Raw genomic sequence first — 19,406 nt, forward strand, 5'->3', positions numbered from 1 at the left:
GTATACTACTCCAAAGCATTGTGGAGTAGTCTGAGGTATGAGTGAAGTAGGTTGTGTTTTCAGGGTGATTTGAGACAGAAAGGGTTCTCCCGGTACTTGGGAGTGCAAGAGGTGTCTGGCTTGACTTTCAGCTTAATCCCTTAAGTGTGTGTCAGTCCAGGCGAGGCGAGGCGAGGCCGCTGCTCCGAGCTCTCCAACAAGCTGTGTACTTCACCTTCCAGCTGCTCTCTGTCCCTTTGGATTTAGCAGGGGAGGGAACATGGGCCACAAGGGGTGGGGAACGGGTGGGGGCACGCACTTGGGTGGACAGGCCCTGGAAATTTCCGTTGTATGTTTCAACCCATTCCAGGATGGGAGGGGTGGTTGGAGGGGATGGGGGTGGGGTGGGGGGTTTGCGGTTGGAGTTTAGGTTTTGGGACTTGGCATGGGGCCAGCCACAGCAGGAAGCTTGCTAGTTCACACAGACAAAAGCAGTCCTGGCTTCTGCTTGCCTATCTGTGCACAAGACTCCTACAAAATCACAACCCCCCCCCAATTTAAAAAACAAAAACAAAACAGGAACTCCAAGTAGTAATATGGCTCTGTATGAGTGGTGCACAGATTGACTTGAGTCACTCACAGCTGCACTCGATAGTGCTGCTAAAAAAAAAAAGGGTTTTCATTTTGTGGAGTCCAGGTGATGAACATAACGGCAACAGACTGGAGAGCATTTTTATTTTCAGCTTAAATCGTTTTCGAGATGTCAACTGACCATGTTTGCTTGTGATTCTTCAGAGCGTGACAAGTGAATCAGCCTTGGAAGTCGAGACCCCTCAAGGTGAGACCAGATTTGGGTCAATTCTATTGGGGGGGTGGGGGCTGGGGTCCAAGACTTTAAGGTGGCGAGTCCAAGTCAAGACCAATGGTTTAAAAACTTCTGTAAAGACTGACACCAGAAGTCCAATCAAACACCATACCTGTAATGGTAGTAGTCAAGTCTGAGTCATTATGGTGTGAGGTCCGAGATGAGACCAAGACCTTCAAAATGTGGACTTGAGACCGAGACCACACTCGAGCCCTACAACCCTTCGTCAAATGCCATGACCTCTCCACGTGCCAGATGCAGACAAGAGTCAGACCGAGCTGCTAAGGATTAGATGTGGATGGATAGTAAATTAGTCATGTTTGGAGAAACCTTGTCTGTTTCAAGAAGGTCCCCTACGGACCTTTCAGCTGTGCTCAATTTGTAAACATCCTGATTAAATAAGACTTAACAGGCGATGAAATCGGATCCTATTTCACAATAAGGAATTCCGCACGTGACCACACATAGATTTAGAGAGGAAAAACAATGGCAAAAGCTATTAATAAGCCAGGAGGAACCTGGCTGAGTCACGATAAACAACCGAGAGAGAAAGACAAACATTCGCTGTAAACGGAACATAAACGTGGCGTGGCGAAGAAGCATAACCATCAGGGCTAAGCAAACGAAATACTCACAACAGTGCAATGACGACAAAACCAACTCAGCAATCGCAGCGTGAAATTTCTTTTTAGCTGAAAGAGATGCTAAACGTTTGTTTGGGTTGGCTGAGGTCCAGTCTCAGCACCGGAGCAGGAGGCAGGAGGGGCCGAGCGGAGTGAGGGGCCGCAGTTGGAGAAAGGAGGCTCGTGCTTAGTAGATGGATAGGGTGCAGATAACCGAGGGAAGGGGTGAGAGCGGCGAGGGCCGCCGTGGCAAGTGGAAGGTGAAGACTGTTGCTGGATGGGGTGATTCAAAGCCCCTAGCAGGTGTATGCCACAGACACTAGAAATACAACAGGGGTAACAGTTAGGGGTAAACGATATGTCGGTATCGGCCGACACTTACCTAAAAATGTTTTATCAGTGCATCGGGACGGATATCAAAATCATGCCCGATATGTTGCACGCCCCCACTACAGCCTACAAAAACATGTTGGCCATTCCATCCATCCAGTATCCAAACCGCTTATCCTGCTGTCAGGGTCGCCGGGATGCTGGAGCCTATCCCAGCAGTCATTGGGCGGCAGGCAGGGGGACATTTGATATTAAAATAGGCTGCATTTTATATAGCGCTTTTCTAGCTGCTACAGCTACTCAAAATGCTTTACAGTCAACGAATGCCTCACACACACACACACACACACACACACACACACACACACACACACACACACACACACACACACACACACACCGATGACAGTGTCAACAATGCAAGGTAACAACCAGCTCATCAGGAGCACTTAGGGGTTAGGTGTCTTGCTCAGGGGCACCTCAACAATTTTGCCAGGAGAGGCCAAGGATCCAACAGCAAGCCTGCAGTTGCCAGATGGCCTGCTCTAAACTCCTGAGATACTGCCACCCCTTACAAAGAACTGTTTTCAGTTGAGGCGACAGTGTGATAGTCAGAATTTCTCCAGAAAACGTTAAGGGTCAACATCTTGTTGTAGAACAAATACAAGAAGAAAAAAAAAGATGTTTGAAAATGTTAGGCCAAAATAATGTTACAAGTTTTCCCTAGCGGCACAGTGGCGCAGTGGTGAGCATGGTCGCCTCACAGCAAGAAAGTCCTGAGTTCAAACCCCGGGGTTGTCCAACCTTGGGGGTCATCCCAGGTCATCCTCTGTGTGGAGTTTGCATGTTCTCCCCATGTCTGTGGGGGTTTCCTCCAGGTGCTCTGGTTTCCTCCCAGAGGCCAAAGACATGTAGGTCAGTTGTATTGGCCGTACTAACATTATCCCTAGGTGTGAATGTGTCGGCCCTGTGATGGCCTGGCAGCCTGTCCAGGGTGTTTTCCTGCCTGCTGCCCAATGACTGCTGGGTTAGACTCCAGCATCCCCATGACCCCAACTGGGATAAGCAGCTTGCATAATGGATGGATGGATGGAAGTTTTCCCCATTGAATTGAAGTATTTTATGTTCATCATCTTCACACAAATACAGACATTCGTAAACATTGTAGTGTTAAATAATCAACCAGGAGAAGTGCTAATAAAGCAGTGTTTATTTGGCATCTGCATAAGCATCACAGTTACAGTTTAATAGCTAATCTCCACCAGCAGAAACTAAAACACATGGCGCTATTGCAATGAAATGAGAAGTATTGGTATTGGTGTCGGCCAAAATTTAAAAGTTGTGCATCCTCAGTCGAAGAAAGACGAATGGAAGCCACAGACAGTGTGTGTCCTTTCTAAGCTAAAGTAAAAATGCAAATTGTCTCGATTTTGGTGAGAAAAAAAAGAAACGATAGAAAAGGAAATGTTACTTCCTAGCATTCCTCTTCATGTTGAGCCTACATGCATTACTCTGAAAACAACAGCCCGCATGCTAGCATACGCTGCAAAAGTTGATGTCGAATGTTCTTCTTGAATCTGTTTTTTGAATAAAACTCTCTGAGTCCTTTTACTGGCCTCGTTCGTCAGAGCGAAAATCAATACCACCCTCTCGTCAAAAATCTGGTGAAATATTGCCCTCTTTTATCTTGTTTCTGAAATGTGTACCGGCAAGCATGGCCTCTGCTACGGCTCGTGGAGCACGGCATTAGTTATTCATGGGTAGCAATGATGGCTATGATGCAAGGCTCTCATGAATGTTGTCCATCTGTTTGCTGGCCATTGACACCCTGTGATATCGTATGTCAGTCATCAAGAGGAATGCTAAAAGCCATCCAACTGTGTTGACACTTAACACTAAATATCTGTGTAATAACACTATTTTATTATAATTTGCATTCGGTGGTTAAGATTTGCTTTATTGGCCCATAAATAAGCTCATCAACATCAGGAGACAGGGTGTGAATTAATCAGGTTTATATGATCACCGCTGTTCTACTATTAGCCTCCTCTTAGTCTCTCTCTCTCTCTCTCTCTCTCTCTCTCTCTCTCTCTCTCTCTCTCTCTCTCTCTCTCTCTCTCTCTCTCTCTCTCTCTCTCTCTCTCTCTCTCTCTCACACACACACACACGCACACACACACACAGAGACGTGTCAGTGGAACGCAGGGAATACTTCAGTTATAATTGCTCCTTATAAGAAAGGGATCTCCCTCGAAAGACTGCCTTGCACATCACTTGACACTCAGCTTCAAACGTTTTAATTTGCACCAAGGGAGGTCCCACCATTAACCTGTAATAGAAAATTAAGGCTGCTAGTCTACCATTGCCAGTCTATCATTGCAATTGAACAGTAAATGAACCAGGTTAGCTATTATTCTATTTTATTTTTTTTAATCTTCCCTCCAAATGGGGGCTATAGTTAAGTTGTTCAAATTTACATTATCATAAATCATTAGCCCATCACGCAAAACATTAAATGCAAGTCTATTACTTAATGGGGTATTTTTTTTCCTTACGCCTCAATGCCCAGGCTTCACAGTATTCTTTAGAGCTCGCTAGTGTAAAACAACAGGGGATTCCACTCTCGATAGACAGACACTGAATAACGGATTTGCATTATGGTACATGGACTGCATATATATATCCAGCGCTATTCTAGTCTACCAACCACTCAAAGTGCTTTACAGTGTATGCCTCACATTCACCCATTCATCATCATCATCATCATCCATTCACACACACACACACACACACACACACACACACACACACACACACACACACACACACACACACACACACACACACACACACACAGATGGCGGAGGCTGCCATGCAAGGCGCCAACCTGCTCATCAGCAGCAGTTTGGGGTTCAGTGTCTTGCTCAAGGACACTTCGACACGCTCTCTGGACGAGCCGAGGATCGAACCAGTGACCTATCGATTACTAGACGACCCACTCTACCTCCTGAGCCATGCTGCCTTCAATCATAAATGCCTCAATCACAGCCTGTTTTTTTATTAGTTACAGCTGTAAGAGTCTCGTATCGAGACAAATTGTAAAAACAAGTGTCAACAAATCGCAATTTATAAGCAATTTATAAAACATGTGCGTTACTATCATTTATTGTGATGCAATAGGCGCACATGTTGGGGAGGAATTGAGGATCAGCATTGCGGGCAATTTACATAATCGTCTTTTTTTTGTCGTTGTTGTTGGAAAACAATATTAGCTCCGTACCCTAATTTGACAAGCTAGACCACTTCAGATAAATGGCTATATCTTATCGACTAATATCCCACTAATCTGGATCGCTAAACACTGACATAAGAGCATTTCTCGAAACGGTGACAGTGTAGTTGCCTTCCTATCCTCAGCAAAAAACAAAAAACAAAAAAAATAAAAAAAAATAAAACACGCGGCTGATACAATAGACTGCAGCTCTCAAACCAGGCAGTGTGGAGGGTGCCTACACTTTGATCTTTAAATACCCTCTAACGTTAAACCACACTCGCTGGCTTTGATTTCCCCCTCCGTGCTGCCAGCTGTATGAATAAAATTTAGACGACCCCTTGAATGCTCGTATGCCAGTGTGTGCGCTCAGGGCAGAAAGCGTGAACACCTATCCCTTTTTCCTCCTCCACCATCTGTCCCTTTCTTCCATTTCATGTGCTTCAACCGATATCCACCCGTCACATCAACATCTCCGCTACCCACCCCTTTCTCTCTCTCTCTCTCTCTCTCTCTCTCTCTCTCTCTCTCTCTCTCTCTCTCTCTCTCCCTCTCCCTCTCTCTCTCTCTCTCTCTCTCTCTCTCTCTCTCTCTCTCTCTCTCTCTCTCTCTCTCTCTCTCTCTCTCTCTCTCTCTCTCTCTCTCTCTCTCTCTCTCTCTCTCTCTCCTTGCAGAGAATTTTCCTGTCCGCTCGCGTTTGCCGCCTGAACGATGCAGACGGTCCCTTGCCCTGACGGCTCAGTGTTTCCCCCTCCCCCACTCGGTGAGCTCCTGTTTCACTCAAAGATGGCGTCAGCTCTGGAGCCTCTGGTCCTTGGCTGCATTTTTAGGCTTGTTGTTGTCTCCGATTCGAAGGATTTCGGGCACATTCTCCCCGTGAACTCGACACGAAATCCCGGTGAGTAGAGTGATGGAGGGGAGAGGGTGTTTATCACACGGCTCCAGGGTTTCCCTCCGAAACCCCGAACCGGACCAGTTCGGGCTTTCTGGGAACCGCGAGAGGTAGAGGGAAAGGGGGGTACGGAAAGATGATGATCGCAAGGAGGAGGAGGAGGAGGAGGGGGAGGAGATGGGGGGGAGCATGGGGGTGGTTGGATGTAGAGGTGGTGGTGGTGGTGTGTGTGTGGGGGGCGAGGCCTACTCCGCTCCAGCGGCCTTGTCTTCTCCGCACCGCAGGCAGTACGTGGGAGGGCGGCTGGGGAGGAAGGAAGTCGCGGCGAGGCGGGGACCCTTTTGTCGGGACGCGTCGCGCCAGAGGCCGTAAGGCGAGTAAAACGGGCAGATTTCGCAGCGACGACGGCTTCCTCCTTTTTATGCACATCCCCGTTAGCCGACACGGTCGCTCCGCTGCTTGCATTGTGCCCGTAGAAGGCCGCGATCTCACCGCCGTGAATACATGGGTGACTTTCCGAAACGCGATTATTGATCTTAGATAACAGATGGTCGTGATAGTATGGATATTGTCGTTTGAAACCGCAGCCGTTTACGAGTGGCTTTGCGTTGAAACTGCGAAAGCTCGGGGTGAAAATTTTGCTGTTGGCTGTTTACGTTTGGGGGCTAGTGGGTGGCAGTAGTAGTAGTAGCAGGAGTAGTATTACCTTGACAATGCAACGCTGATGCTAGCCTGTTAGCTAGCTGTTAACGTTAGCTGGCTAAACGGCAGCACTTCGCGGGAAGGTTTGTTTGTTGTCAAATAGTTTCCCACCATATCAGCGTGGGTAAACACAGTGGTCCTGGAAACTTATTTGTTAATATACGACATTTGACTTGGCTTTGATTTTGGCGTCAGACAGCTTCCTAGCTAATGTTTGCTAACAACCTGTGTTTTGACTGTAACATGTTTACGTTAGCACGTCAACTGCTCTACGTGTAAACTTGTTGTCTCGGTCTATAACACTACTTGTTTTTTCACACTTTCGTACTTGAGGACTTTTAAAGACAACCATTCAATTGTACTTTACCAAAAGTTAGTAGGAGTATTCGCCATCTAGGTTAATCATAGTGGTTTGAGAAGTGGTTTACAGGAAATGAGATGAAGTGGGTTGCTTTCAGAGTTTTAAACAAGTTGGAGAAACGTTAATCACTGAATCTGTTTTCCTTGGTGTGGCAGAAACACCATTGTATCTCATTGTGTGTCTTCGAATAGAGCTGTCATACTCATAAACCCTTTGACGTTTGATACCTTAGTTATAACATACTATATAGAGAGAAATCTAAAACTTATCAGTTAAACCCAAGTGACTGTCAACAAAGACACCAAGGGGATGTTGCCAATTAAGAGACTGGCTTTGTAAACTCAACACTGATACACTGATAGAGATATCCATTATTTAACTTAAGGTGTTGCTGTTTGATAATGCTCAATTTTCACTGAGCAAGCAAATGCAAGATTTTTCCAAGACTGAATTCCAAACAGGACATATAGGGATTGATTAATGATTAATTTGTGGGCATACATGGCTGATTTTACATGTTGTGATGAGACCATATTATGGGCAGGTGGAACTTTGTTTTAGGCATCACTGAATTCCTTTTCTGACACTATGTTTCATTTTGTGAACTGGTCAGCACATCCAGGAAAAGGACAAGCCTTATTATTTTTAAACAGTATTCAATTCCATGAAATTAAAATTTGACTGATTTGATTTTTTTTTCACCAAATCAAAAGTAATTTAAGTTTACCTCCATTTAAAAGTGTCTCTAACCCCTAGCTCTGTGTGTTCTCCCTATGGTTTTGCAGGGTGTGTCCGCTACTGAAGCGCAATAGGCATGAAGGTGATCGGTCCCGGCTGCTCCCTGGGGTGAAATATCTGTTCTTTCCCAAACTAGAAGCCCAGGCTGCTGGGGCAGAGAAAGACTGCGAGAGAAGAGGAGCGAACGAGAAAACATAAATACATTTTCAACCTTCAGACTTCATTATAGTCCACAAAAAAAGTTTTTATTCCTCCTCCTGTGCAAGGAACTCTGTCAATTGCTGGACCAAGTTTGCCTCAAAAAGACCGTGGTCTTTTTTTTTTTTTTTACTGCTCTTATTGAGAGCTGGTAAATATACTAATGTCAGAAAACTGACTCAACAGGTTTTATTGTTCATGTATTCGTGTTTTGAAAAACACAAAGGTGGGAATCGCCTTCTCTGAGAAAGTCCCTGTCTCAGTCTGTGCTCAAACTGCTCCAGGAGTTTGTAGACCTGCTGCTCTACCTCACTCCTTCAGCATTGCCCCAAGCTGCTTCACCTTACCTGGAAAGGATAGTGGGTGGAACAGCTTTTCCTGGGTCGGTAGGGGGTTCGGCTCAGGGCATTTATGCTATGGTTAGCTGCTTCCTACCGTGCTATTTACACACAGGTTCTGAGGGAATCTCTGTGCGGCCCCAGGACAAGGGATAGTCAGGTGATCCAAGTCCAGGAGGAATAAAAAAAGGAGAGGAAGGCAGCGCCACAAGGGCGCAGGCCAGGTCCTCCCGAGGCCTACGGTCCCATTTTTCTTTGCGGTCAGGCCTCAGGGCCCCCGCATCCATTCAGGCCGCAGCCATGGTGAAACTGGCCAACCCCATGTACACCCAGTGGATCTTGGAGGCCATCAAGAAGGTGAAGAAGCAGAAACAGCGACCATCAGAGGAGCGCATCTGCAATGCTGTGTCCATGTCCCATGGCTTGGATCGTAAAACAGTGCTTGAGCAGCTGGAACTCAGCGTTAAGGATGGCACCATTCTCAAGGTCTCAAACAAGGGCCTCAACTCCTACAAGGACCCTGATAACCCTGGGCGCCTTGCTGTGCCTAAGCCCCGCAGTGGCAGCAGCTCTGGAGGAGGAGGTGGAGGAGGAAGCTCTGGAGGAGGAGGTGGAGGAGGAAGTGGAGGAGGAGGAAGTGGAGGAGGTGGAGGAGGAGGAGGAGGAGGAGGTGGTACCAGCAGTGGAGGTAGCTCCCATTCTCATTCGGGGAAGAAGCCGGGGCTGGACTGGAACAAGTTGATCAAACGGTCCCTGGAGGGGCTCCACGAGGCTGGCGGTTCCAGTCTCAAAAGCATTGAGCGCTTTCTCAAGTGCCAGGCTGATGTGGCAGCCTACCTATCAGGCAGTGGCTCCATGGGGCCTGGCCTCTTCCACCAGCAGCTGAGGGTAGCCCTGAAGAGGGCGGTTGCCCACGGCCGTGTGGCCAAGCAGGGCCCACTCTTCCGACTTGTCAGCCGGAGTAACTGTCAAGACGATGGGACTGGGACTGTGTCCTTGGAATCACTACCACCTGTTCGCCTTCTGCCCCATGAGAAAGACAAGGTAAGGTGTCTACACAGTGATTGATACACAAGTAAATTTGCAGTATTGCGCACATACATGGCAAACTGAAATGAACATACAGGGCACATAAATGCAACAATGTGCAAATACTCTGCAAAATACATGCAGAGATGTTGCACCTTGTTACGTTTATGATGTACTTTTCCCAGTTCAGCTTATCACTCATGTGATGATTGCAATTTGGACAATTCATGTATACATCGACTTGTGAGGAAAAGCAATGATTGAATGCTTTGCTGTTCTGTGATTCAGTACATGTGTTTAAGGTGATGTGGCTGTATGAGAGCAGATTTTTGTGCCATCTAAATACACATAGCATGTAAATAGGTGGCTGAAAAGTGGTTTAAAATGAATTGCAGACATGGATTTAGATAAACGCATAAACAGGCAAGTCACACTGGCTCTATTTATACCAGACTGTGGTAAATCAATTTGGTTTATGATTGAATCAGAGAAATCACATTGAAATGACAGCTGTAGTTGAGGCAAAGTTCTGTAGTGATATTAGCTCCCAGGAGACACATGCACTCCTTGGTTGAAACAATAAAGAGCAATAAGGAAACTGGAGCAATATTTGTGAAAATAATTGAAACCATATTTTCTGTTTTTGAATTTGACTTTGCACACTTTCTGCTTCTAGGATTTTTTTTTTGTAATGAATTCAATTTTTGTTTGTTTCTTAACTTTAAGCACTGTGGGCTCCTGCATGTTTTAGTCCACACCACTATTATTTTTACTCTCTTCCTGTTCCAGCTGTTGCTCAGACCTTCAGAGGTGTAGACACTTAGAAACTGGTAGTGGCTGAGGTCTGATCATTGATTTCTTTCTGCACTTTGGTGTGATCATAGACTATAAAGTTGCATAGTGTGGTTTACACTGAAGCCTTGACTGTGTGAATTTAAGTTCCCAGGCATGTACTTGTATCTAGATTTGTGCATGGTCAGAGGAAACATATTGAACAAAATTATCTATAAAACCTCTCAGAAGAGTTTACAACGGATTTGAGGCTAAAAGAAAGCAAGCTCTAAATGAAGTTAAGTTAATTTCGTATGGGCCTGGTGAGGGATGTTGGGCTCAGGGAACAAGTTTTAAAGACATCAAAGAAGGGAAAGAGGCAGTGTTGCGTTTTCCTGTCAGGTGTGTGTGTGTGTGTGTGTGTGTGTGTGTGTGTGTGTGTGTGTGTGTGTGTGTGTGTGTGTGTGTGTGTGTGTGTGTGTTTTGGTCCAGGAGGGCCATGTGAAAGCTGCTCTAAGTGTATGTTTAACCCTTGCCTGCAGCAAAGGGGGAGGAAGTTGGAGAAGGGAATCACATGGTTCCCAGTTCCTTGCCGGGACTGTGGACCAGCTGCAGGGCTGCTCCCTGTTAGAGCTGTCAGAAGGGGGAGGCAGGGGGGGGGAGAGAGAGAGAGAGAGAGAGAGCGGAAGAAAGGAGGGAAAGAGGGAGAGATGGTCTGTACTGGTGCCAGAGGAAAAGGCCTGGATGACGCATGCTCCAAACGCTTCTAACCAGAGAGAGAGCAGACATGCAGGCGACAGAGGAGCAAGGAAGCACACCCACATGTGTAACCTGATCGGGGGAAAGCAGCCAGTCACTAACCCCTCCTGCCCAGCGGCAGGGACACGCATCCTCACAGGTGCACATGTATGCGAAACAAATACATACACATATACACACTGACAGTAATATTTACCTGTGAGCGTGATCCAATCTTATAATGTACTAAATTTTACCATGCACAATTCAAAAAGTTAGATGAAAAATGTTGTGTGCATACATTGCACATGTATAGCCACTGTATACCACACATTGGGTCATGCATGCATAATTGGAAAAGCATTATGTAATCAAAAGTATGGTGCCACATGTTGGTACGTCTACCTCAGGGCATCAGACAGCTAAATTTCCTGCCTTCGAATCCAGGTTATCAAGACAGGAAGTAGTTTGATTTTAAAAGGGCCTACCCAGTAGCTAACCACTGTTTGGACCAGCTAGTGGCATTATTGTGTGTGCGTGTGTGTTTGCGTGTGTGCACGTGGTTATAGAAGCGCTTCATAACAAACACATGCTTGCATATAGTAGGATTAATCCAGAGAGTAGGCAGTAGTCACATGAGCTGGCCTAACACAGTGACCTGTTTGGCCCAGATGGTCAAAACTTCTTTAGAGTATCCAGCCATCAGCTTGAGCACTCTATGACTAAGCTACTGAGCGGCTGGCCTGTTTCTACTACCCTTCCTTAAGTGAAAAAAAGAAAAAAGAAAAAAAAAGGGCTACCCACATTCCAGACCTCAGAATTAAAGTCTGCCTTCACTTATTTTAGAAAACACATAGGACAGTTACTGTATTATGATGACCTCCTAAGGATTGTCACTCAGGTTCTATGGCTTAATATATTTTGGATGAGAACTAATGGAGCAGTGACATTTTGAAAAGGCATGAGCGGGATTCTTTTGAGATTACAGTGTCACACAGTAGGTTGATAAAATCACGTTTTACAAATGCCAATGCTCTAGGTATGGCACGGTATTAAAATTTCATGTCATGGTTATTGTGACCACAGATATCATCACGGTATTGGTAAAATGTTTTGAAAATGTTTAAAAAGTGTTAATAAAAACAGATAATTTCACCAAAGGTATTGTGTTAAAACATAAAAACACGCCCACTCTGTAAAAAAGGAAATCGCAAATGAATTATTGTTATTAAGTACACATACATGTGTGCGCATACACACACATAGTCTTATTAACTCTGTGTTTTGTCATACAGTAATTGCATCAACCTCATGCATAGTTTACGTAAATGAAAAGATGACGATACCAATAGCGTTTGTTGGAACAAAGTTACTTTTATAACCAATTCCATGACCGCTTGATTTTACATGAACAACTAAACATACTGCACGGGTGGGTCACATGCAGTCAGCGTGCAGCAGGACAACACACATGCAGTTGATGTGTTTACTAGTATAAAGTGCGAAGTATTAAAAGTTTTCGTTTAAATATATTGACAAACCATCATCAAGTTAGGTCAACATTTCCCCATTCCGAAGTCCTCGCATGCATGAAGTAACCTTAAAAGTTAACTTACCTTGCACTTGCTGTAAAGCAAAAGGTGATGTGTGTGGAGATGGGTAAACATGTTGGAAGTGTTTGCCCCCTTTGCAGCAGCTTTCTTCTTGCATGTTCAGCAGATGGAGTAGTCATCTTCTAGGAGCTTCCTGTCAGAATTTTTAAAATAACCAAAATATGCCCAGATTTCAGACTTGGTCATTTTAGACGGGTGAAAAATCTGAGCAGCACTATCACCGCCATCAGCCATTGTTTTGAAAAAACAAAACAAAACAAAAAACTAGCTAGTCAGTGTAGCATGTTCAGCTAGCAACATGGCACACGGCACCTACATGGCTACATAATTACGTTGAAGCGATAATAAAACCATGGTAAATGAGATTATGAAAATTTTACATGGTATGATAACCGTCAGGAATTCTATCACGATGATATTGAAAAAAACTGCAACTGTCCCATCCCTACATTGCACATTTGTTGGTGGGAGATGCTGCAGCTGTTAAGAAAATTTACCTTTTGTGGCTTTTATTCACTGTGCCTTGTTGTGTTTTTTCCCCCCCCCTGCCCTTTGTTGTCACAGTTATGATATCTTAGTTATCTCTCCAGTGTATAGCGCATTACTGCTGCCTAAACCCTTGCGTATGTGTGTGGCTGTGTATGCGTAACATGTATGTGAACACATGTATGTTATTGGCCTATAATATTAATTGCTAAACTCTGTATGTGTGTGAGACTGACAGGTGGTGCGCTATGATTTCCTCTCGTCTCAGTCTGTTCAACAGGCTTATCGGCGAGATATTGTCTCGCATGATTGCTAGTGGTTACATTTTTTTTTTTGGGAGGGGGGGTTGTTGAGACAGTCTAAACAAATGGCTCAGCACCAGCTTTGACCCTATTGCAGAGAGATTTGTGTACTCTACACTCCAATGATCGTGTCAGAGCGGTCCATTCAAACAGAATCCCAGATTCTCTCTCCCCCATCTCGCCCTAATAGGAGGTCATTGCCAGGCCATGATGGGGGAGTGGAGTCAACCAAGGGTCATGGATATATAGATGGCAAACCTCATTGCCTCCCTGAGCACCCGTTAGTAGTATGCCGCTATGGCCATTAAGTGGGATGGGCCTGACTTAGGGTGTCTGTGTGTGGGGGTGTGTGAGGGAGAAAGGAAGACATTCTCCCCCATCATAATAGAGAAGAGCGATCTCTTTGCCCTGTGATTGCCCTCTCACCAGCTGGAGTAGGGTGAATCAGAGTTCTCACCAATGATGTGCACTGTCATGACAGGGACGTGTCATAAAAAGAACAACTATACAGAACACTCACATTTGCCCTTCATATTTATGTGTTGTGGCAATTTCCCTCCAAATGTCCCACTGACCCCTTAACTCGTCTAGCTACTGCTAACAACCTGGCTTATGGCTTCTTAGTGCTGGAGTGGCAGTTGTGCAACTACATTAGTATGAACTATAATGCACATATTTAGTCTCTATATTTCCCCTCCCACCACACAACCCTGCTTTTCTAACATCACACACATTGCACCACTCACGTTTGTTCACAGTGAAGATGTAGTCACTCAGAGGACAACGAACACTGGGTATATGCCTTAGATGTGAAGTGTTCTGTTTCTTTTTTCTCTTTCTCCCTCCCATCTTTCTTTGTTCCAGATCATACGTATCTTGGAGGAGAGGAATGTGTGTGTGTGTGTGTGTGTGTGTGTGTGTGTGTGTTACATGGAAAGTAGAGTCCGACTGATAAATAAGTGTGCTGATATTATCAGCCAGCGTGAGCTAATCGCAGATAAATCGGAATTGGCGTTTATAATGGCCGATAAATGACAATAAAAAAAAGAAATGGAGAGACACTTTATTTTTTCCCCCACCTGCATTTTGCAAAGATCCGTCCTACTCTGCATCTGATTGGCTAGCATTCATTGCCTCTATTGGTTAGGGTGGGGTTAGGATTAACCAACCAGAGGCAGAGTTTGGGCTGGGCACGAATATTCAAATACCCCGGTATTCGTTTGTTGGGTAGGTATTCAGTTTTCAATTTTAGGATTCGGATATTCTTCTTTTTTTTTCTTTTTTTTTAATCAGTAAAGGAGAACTGCAAAAATACATTTTGTCAGCACATGTATTTTTGCAGTTCGCCTTTACTGATTTAAAAAAAAAAAAAGGAATATCCGAATCCTAAAATTGAAAACTGAATTCGGATATTCCTCTCTTTTTTCCTTGTATTATATTTCAAAGCAAGAGAGGCACGATTGAGATGGTTTGGACATGTGTGGAGGAGAGATGCTGGGTATGTTGGGAGAAGGATGCTGAATATGGAGCTGCCAGGGAAGAGGAAAAGAGGAAGGCCAAAGAAGAGGTTTATAGATGTGGTGAGAGAGGACATGCAGGTGACTGGTGTGACAGAGGGAAGATGCAGAGGACAGGAAGAGATGGAAACGGATGATCCGCTATGGCGACCCCTAACGGGAGCAGCCGAAAGTAGTAGTAGTAGTAGTAGTAGTAGATTCTTGTATTATATTTATACTTTTTAGTTGCACTGTTAAAATGAGGAAATATCCCATATTAAGTTGGACATCCCTCTTACTCGCAGCAGTGATGTCACGCATCAGTTCACGTTAAAGGGAAGACAAATCGTCGAATACCTCAGCTGTGCTACTGTTATTATAATTGCACAACCTTGTTCTATTTATTACAGTTAGTTGATTTAGTTTTCATTAATCACTCTCTCTGTAATTGATAAAAATAACAATAATTGTATTTCTGAGTGATTTGTGATTTATCAGAAAAATGTCAGAGTATTACACTGTTAAGCCTACTGTTATGACTATCTTATTACAAGTATTGTTTTTATAACAGAAATGTGTGTGTTTCGTATCTTTATTTAACTTGTTAGGTTCAGGTTGTAAAACGATATAGATGTTGGGCTAATAGCTGACGGAATTAGGAACTGGAGGCAATCTTCCCACTGCTCCTAGTGTATAGGAAGGGTTAAATGCAGAGGAAATAAATTATTTTCAATGTATGTGAGTAAAGAGAAATGACAAAGACATTATAAATAAATATAAATCTTAAATTTGTTGGGAGGTAGTATGCTGTTTCTGAGCTTCTGTTTCGCAGCGCTTTGTTAGGTGTTGTCTTGGATTCGGAGCCTATTATTATGAGCTTTTATGTAGGTCGGTCTATAATTTATCCATGATAAGAAAAATTGTCATGAGCTGTTATGTTGTAAAAAGTGCATAGAAGGGACCTTGTTCAACCAAATCCCTCAGGATTACAAACATGCATAAAATACACCCAACTTTTTCGAAAATGGTTTTACTAACAAATAATTAACGCCTTTAATTTATCCGAAAGACGTGTTGCAGTGCTATGCCGTCCATCCTAGCCGAAAACGGAGAAATGTCTGGTTGAGGCGCCACCCCGGGAGGTTCGCTGTTGATTACTACCGAAGCTCCGGAGCCCAAAATATGGTATTTGGGACAGCCCTAGCGCCGAGTAGGGGGCGGGTCTTCCTGGAATGCAGGTGGGGGAAAAATAACACCAGAGAGACAAGATTGATCCTTCAACCATGTTATGAGTGTTGCCATTGCGTAATTTGCAGCACACGTGCCACAAATCATAAGAATCAGCTGACCCAAGTAGAGTTGAGTAGAGTAGCCCACGACGGAGATCATCTGTGTTCATTTGTAAGTTGATAATTGTCACTTAAAGTATATCACTTAAATAATAATAGATATCCCCATCACTTCTCTTAGCCTAAACATGCCCGACAACATTCGTTTCAGCCGTGCCTGATTTTGCTGTACCAACGTGAAAGCCGGTACCGTCAGTCAAACATCAAAATTATGTTTAACGTTACGGTAGTTGAGTGGTGTAGGCTAAACTGTTGACAAAGTTGATTGTAGATTTATTTATGAGACGGTGTGGCAGATGTAGCGAGTAAACAAACAACAGTCAAGTCAGTTTTATTTGTATAGCCCAATATCACAAATTGCAAACTTGGCTCAGTGGGCTTTACAGCAACACAACATCCTGTCCTTAGACCCTCCCGTCAGATAAGGAACAACTCCCTAAAAAAAAAAAAACCTTTAACAGGGAGAAAAAAATTAGGAAGAAACCTCAGGAAGAACAACAGAGGAAGGATCTCTTTCCCAAGATGGACAACATGCAATGGCTGTTGGTGTTTACACAATTTACAGAATACAACATTGAAAGAGGATAACAGAATTAATTATAAAATATATGGAGAATATGATGAGTCCTATTGTTTCTCCCTCGTCACTTCTAAAAACTCTCTGCCAACATCGCTTACAGCAGCTTATAATGTGGTCCCTTGCTAGATTAGGTTACACACAAACCTAGCTAATGCCGTGTTTATCTGTGCAAGACCGCTAATGTTAATGAGTGGTTAAACTACAGTGTTTAACTTATTCTGCCTAAATAAAGCAGTGGTAAATATATCCGCGGCTCACACGTCTGTAGTTACAGTTGGTGCATTGGAAATGGTTAAACCAGAGGGGACACGTAAATAAACATGAAGTGAACAGGTTTCTAACATGGCTTGGTAGCTACACAGTTATCTAGCTTCTCTTTACCTTGCCTGTCCACCCTCTTCTGTGGTTAGTGAGAGGGTGTTCAGCACCATAGGCAGCATTGATGAAGAAAAGTGGAGTGCTCTGAAAGGAGAGACTGCAGAGAAGCTTCATGTATTACAACCTGTTCCTGTTGGATTGGAAGTATTGCGGACTGAGAATTAATGTTCATTACTACTGCAGAACCACACAGCACACTACCTCATTTACTTTATATGATTTATTTGCCAAGTATTTTTTAATACATTTTATAAACAGTACTTAAGTTCAATTCACCCATATTTTTCTCAAGGATAGTATATTTGTGCTTGATTTTTTTTTAATAATTTCTCTGATATTCATATGACAGGCCCACACAACACATTATTTCATTTAATGTTCATTAGTAGTGTTTTTAGGCATGCTCAATAATCCAGTTAAGAAAATCAAAGAAATTTGAATCAGTTCTTCTGGACACAGCGTTTATTGACAGATATGTTTCATCCCTCACCTAAGTGTCCTCTTCAGTCTAAACTGACTGCAGGTATCCCAACCCTTATAATTAATACAGCTGCATAACGACCAAAACCAATGGTCAGTGTCATATACAAATATGGGCGTGACCATTAACTAGAGTTTCAATGACCATGTGTACTATTCACAGAGGTTTTGGGAATGTTTGCAATCACATCATTGTAAGATAGCAGCAGATTTACGCTTAGCCCCCCCCCCCGGCTCAGGGATGATCTTTCCCTTTTAACATAGATGGCCTCTTTGACTCTGTTCAAACCAGTGTTCCTCCCTATCAAGGATGTGCACATCCTCATCCACAGCATTGTTGCGCTCCGTGAACGGAGGTCAAAGAGGCCATCTATGTGAAGAGGAAAGACTATCCCTGAACTGGGGGGGGGGGGGGGGCTAAGAGTACATCTGTCGCCATCTTACAATGCTGTGATTGCAAATACAAACATTCCCAAATCCTCTGTGAATAGTACACATGGCCATTGAAACTCTGGTTAATGGTTTAAGTTGTTATGCAGCTGTATTAATTATAAGGGTGGGGACACCTACGGTCAGTTTAGACTGAAGAGGTCACTTAGATAAGTGTTGAAACATATCTGTCAATAAATATGTCCAGATGAACTAATTCACCTTTCTTTGAGTTCATTAGTAGTAGTAGTTTAAAATGGATCTGATATTTTTTAAACTTTTTTGTATTTTTATAAAACAAGTTTTTTCTTTAAACTGCATTATGGCATGTTATCTTTGTGAGGACTTAAATAACTACACATAACATATGTTAGGGGAAATCTTTGTTTATGTTAACGTCGGCCGGTATGTCATCGCATTCTCAAATCCTCAAATATCAAAATCGGTTTTGGTCTTAAAAATCCTATATTAGTCGTGCTCTAATGGAAAGATAGAATCTTTGGTTTAAAGTCGAAATGAAAAATGGAATAACAAATATTTCTCTCCGTAGGAACGTGGCCCGTAGAACAAAGTCCCCCATGTCTATTGTACTGATTTGAATATTTGCTTTCAGATTTGGGACTAATCTGTTTCCTAAGGGAAAGTTGACACTTGGAGGATATTTTTTATTTCTGCTTGTCTTTGCTCGACAGTCAGCTATTGTTTACCGTCTTACTTACTAATAGACCTCTTAAGGTGAACGTCGACTAGCTCTGATGTGTCTGCCTTCTCTCTGGCCTGCGGTCACATCACGTCTGGTTTGTAGTGTAATATTAACCAGCAGCATCACACAGACACCAGAGCTGTGTTGTAATTTTGTATTTCAATTAGGCTAGTCAGGGTAGTGCACCAAAAGGTTGTTGTGTAAATGAATAAATAGGGCTACATATATTTCCTGCTACTGACAAGATGCAAAGCAAAATGGACTCAATTTATCCAGAGGGGGAAAATGGTTAATATATGGCATTTGTTCTGACCATCATTTGTTATTTTCTGAGAAGCTGACATTTTTACTCAGAAGTGATAATTTTTTCATGTTTTTTACATAAAATGTCTTTGTAGTGAATAATATGGTTGATAACATTTATAAGTGTATTTCAGTAGTTTGCCAGTAGTATGCTGTGGGTTCAGTTAGGGCGTCCAGTAATGAACTGTCCCCCACACACGCAAGTGCGCACACACACACACACACACACACACACACACACACACACACACACACACACACACACACACACACACACACACACACACACACTTCTCATAAGGGTGCCAATACAGCCATATACAAAATACACTATCATGCACGATATGCACTACTGGATCAACACCAACAAGACAGCTGATCTTCAGCAACCGCAACTCGCACCACTGTGCACTATTGCAGCATCACCATCAGATCTTCCTTTATGTCACTCA

General features: G+C 43.6%; 1 protein-coding gene across 4 annotated transcripts in view; it reads left to right on the plus strand.

The window, feature by feature from the left end:
* The first annotated feature begins 701 nt into the window (after nucleotides 1-701).
* kat6a (K(lysine) acetyltransferase 6A) overlaps nucleotides 702-19,406 on the plus strand; it is a 69,795-nt gene continuing 51,090 nt past the window's right edge. For 2 of the 4 annotated variants that reach the window (XM_056288091.1, XM_056288329.1), the window contains exons 1-2: nucleotides 5,860-5,966; nucleotides 7,809-9,341. In XM_056288091.1, coding sequence (XP_056144066.1) covers nucleotides 8,598-9,341 — 744 coding nt within the window. In that variant the 5' untranslated portion in view covers nucleotides 5,860-5,966; nucleotides 7,809-8,597. Of the gene's footprint in view, nucleotides 818-5,742; nucleotides 5,832-5,859; nucleotides 5,967-6,400; nucleotides 6,469-7,808; nucleotides 9,342-19,406 lie in introns of those variants that run through there. The other 2 variants (XM_056288170.1, XM_056288250.1) reach the window with 2 other exon arrangements.

This window comes from Lampris incognitus, chromosome 1, assembly GCF_029633865.1.
Source record: "Lampris incognitus isolate fLamInc1 chromosome 1, fLamInc1.hap2, whole genome shotgun sequence".
NCBI classification, from domain to species: domain Eukaryota; kingdom Metazoa; phylum Chordata; class Actinopteri; order Lampriformes; family Lampridae; genus Lampris; species Lampris incognitus.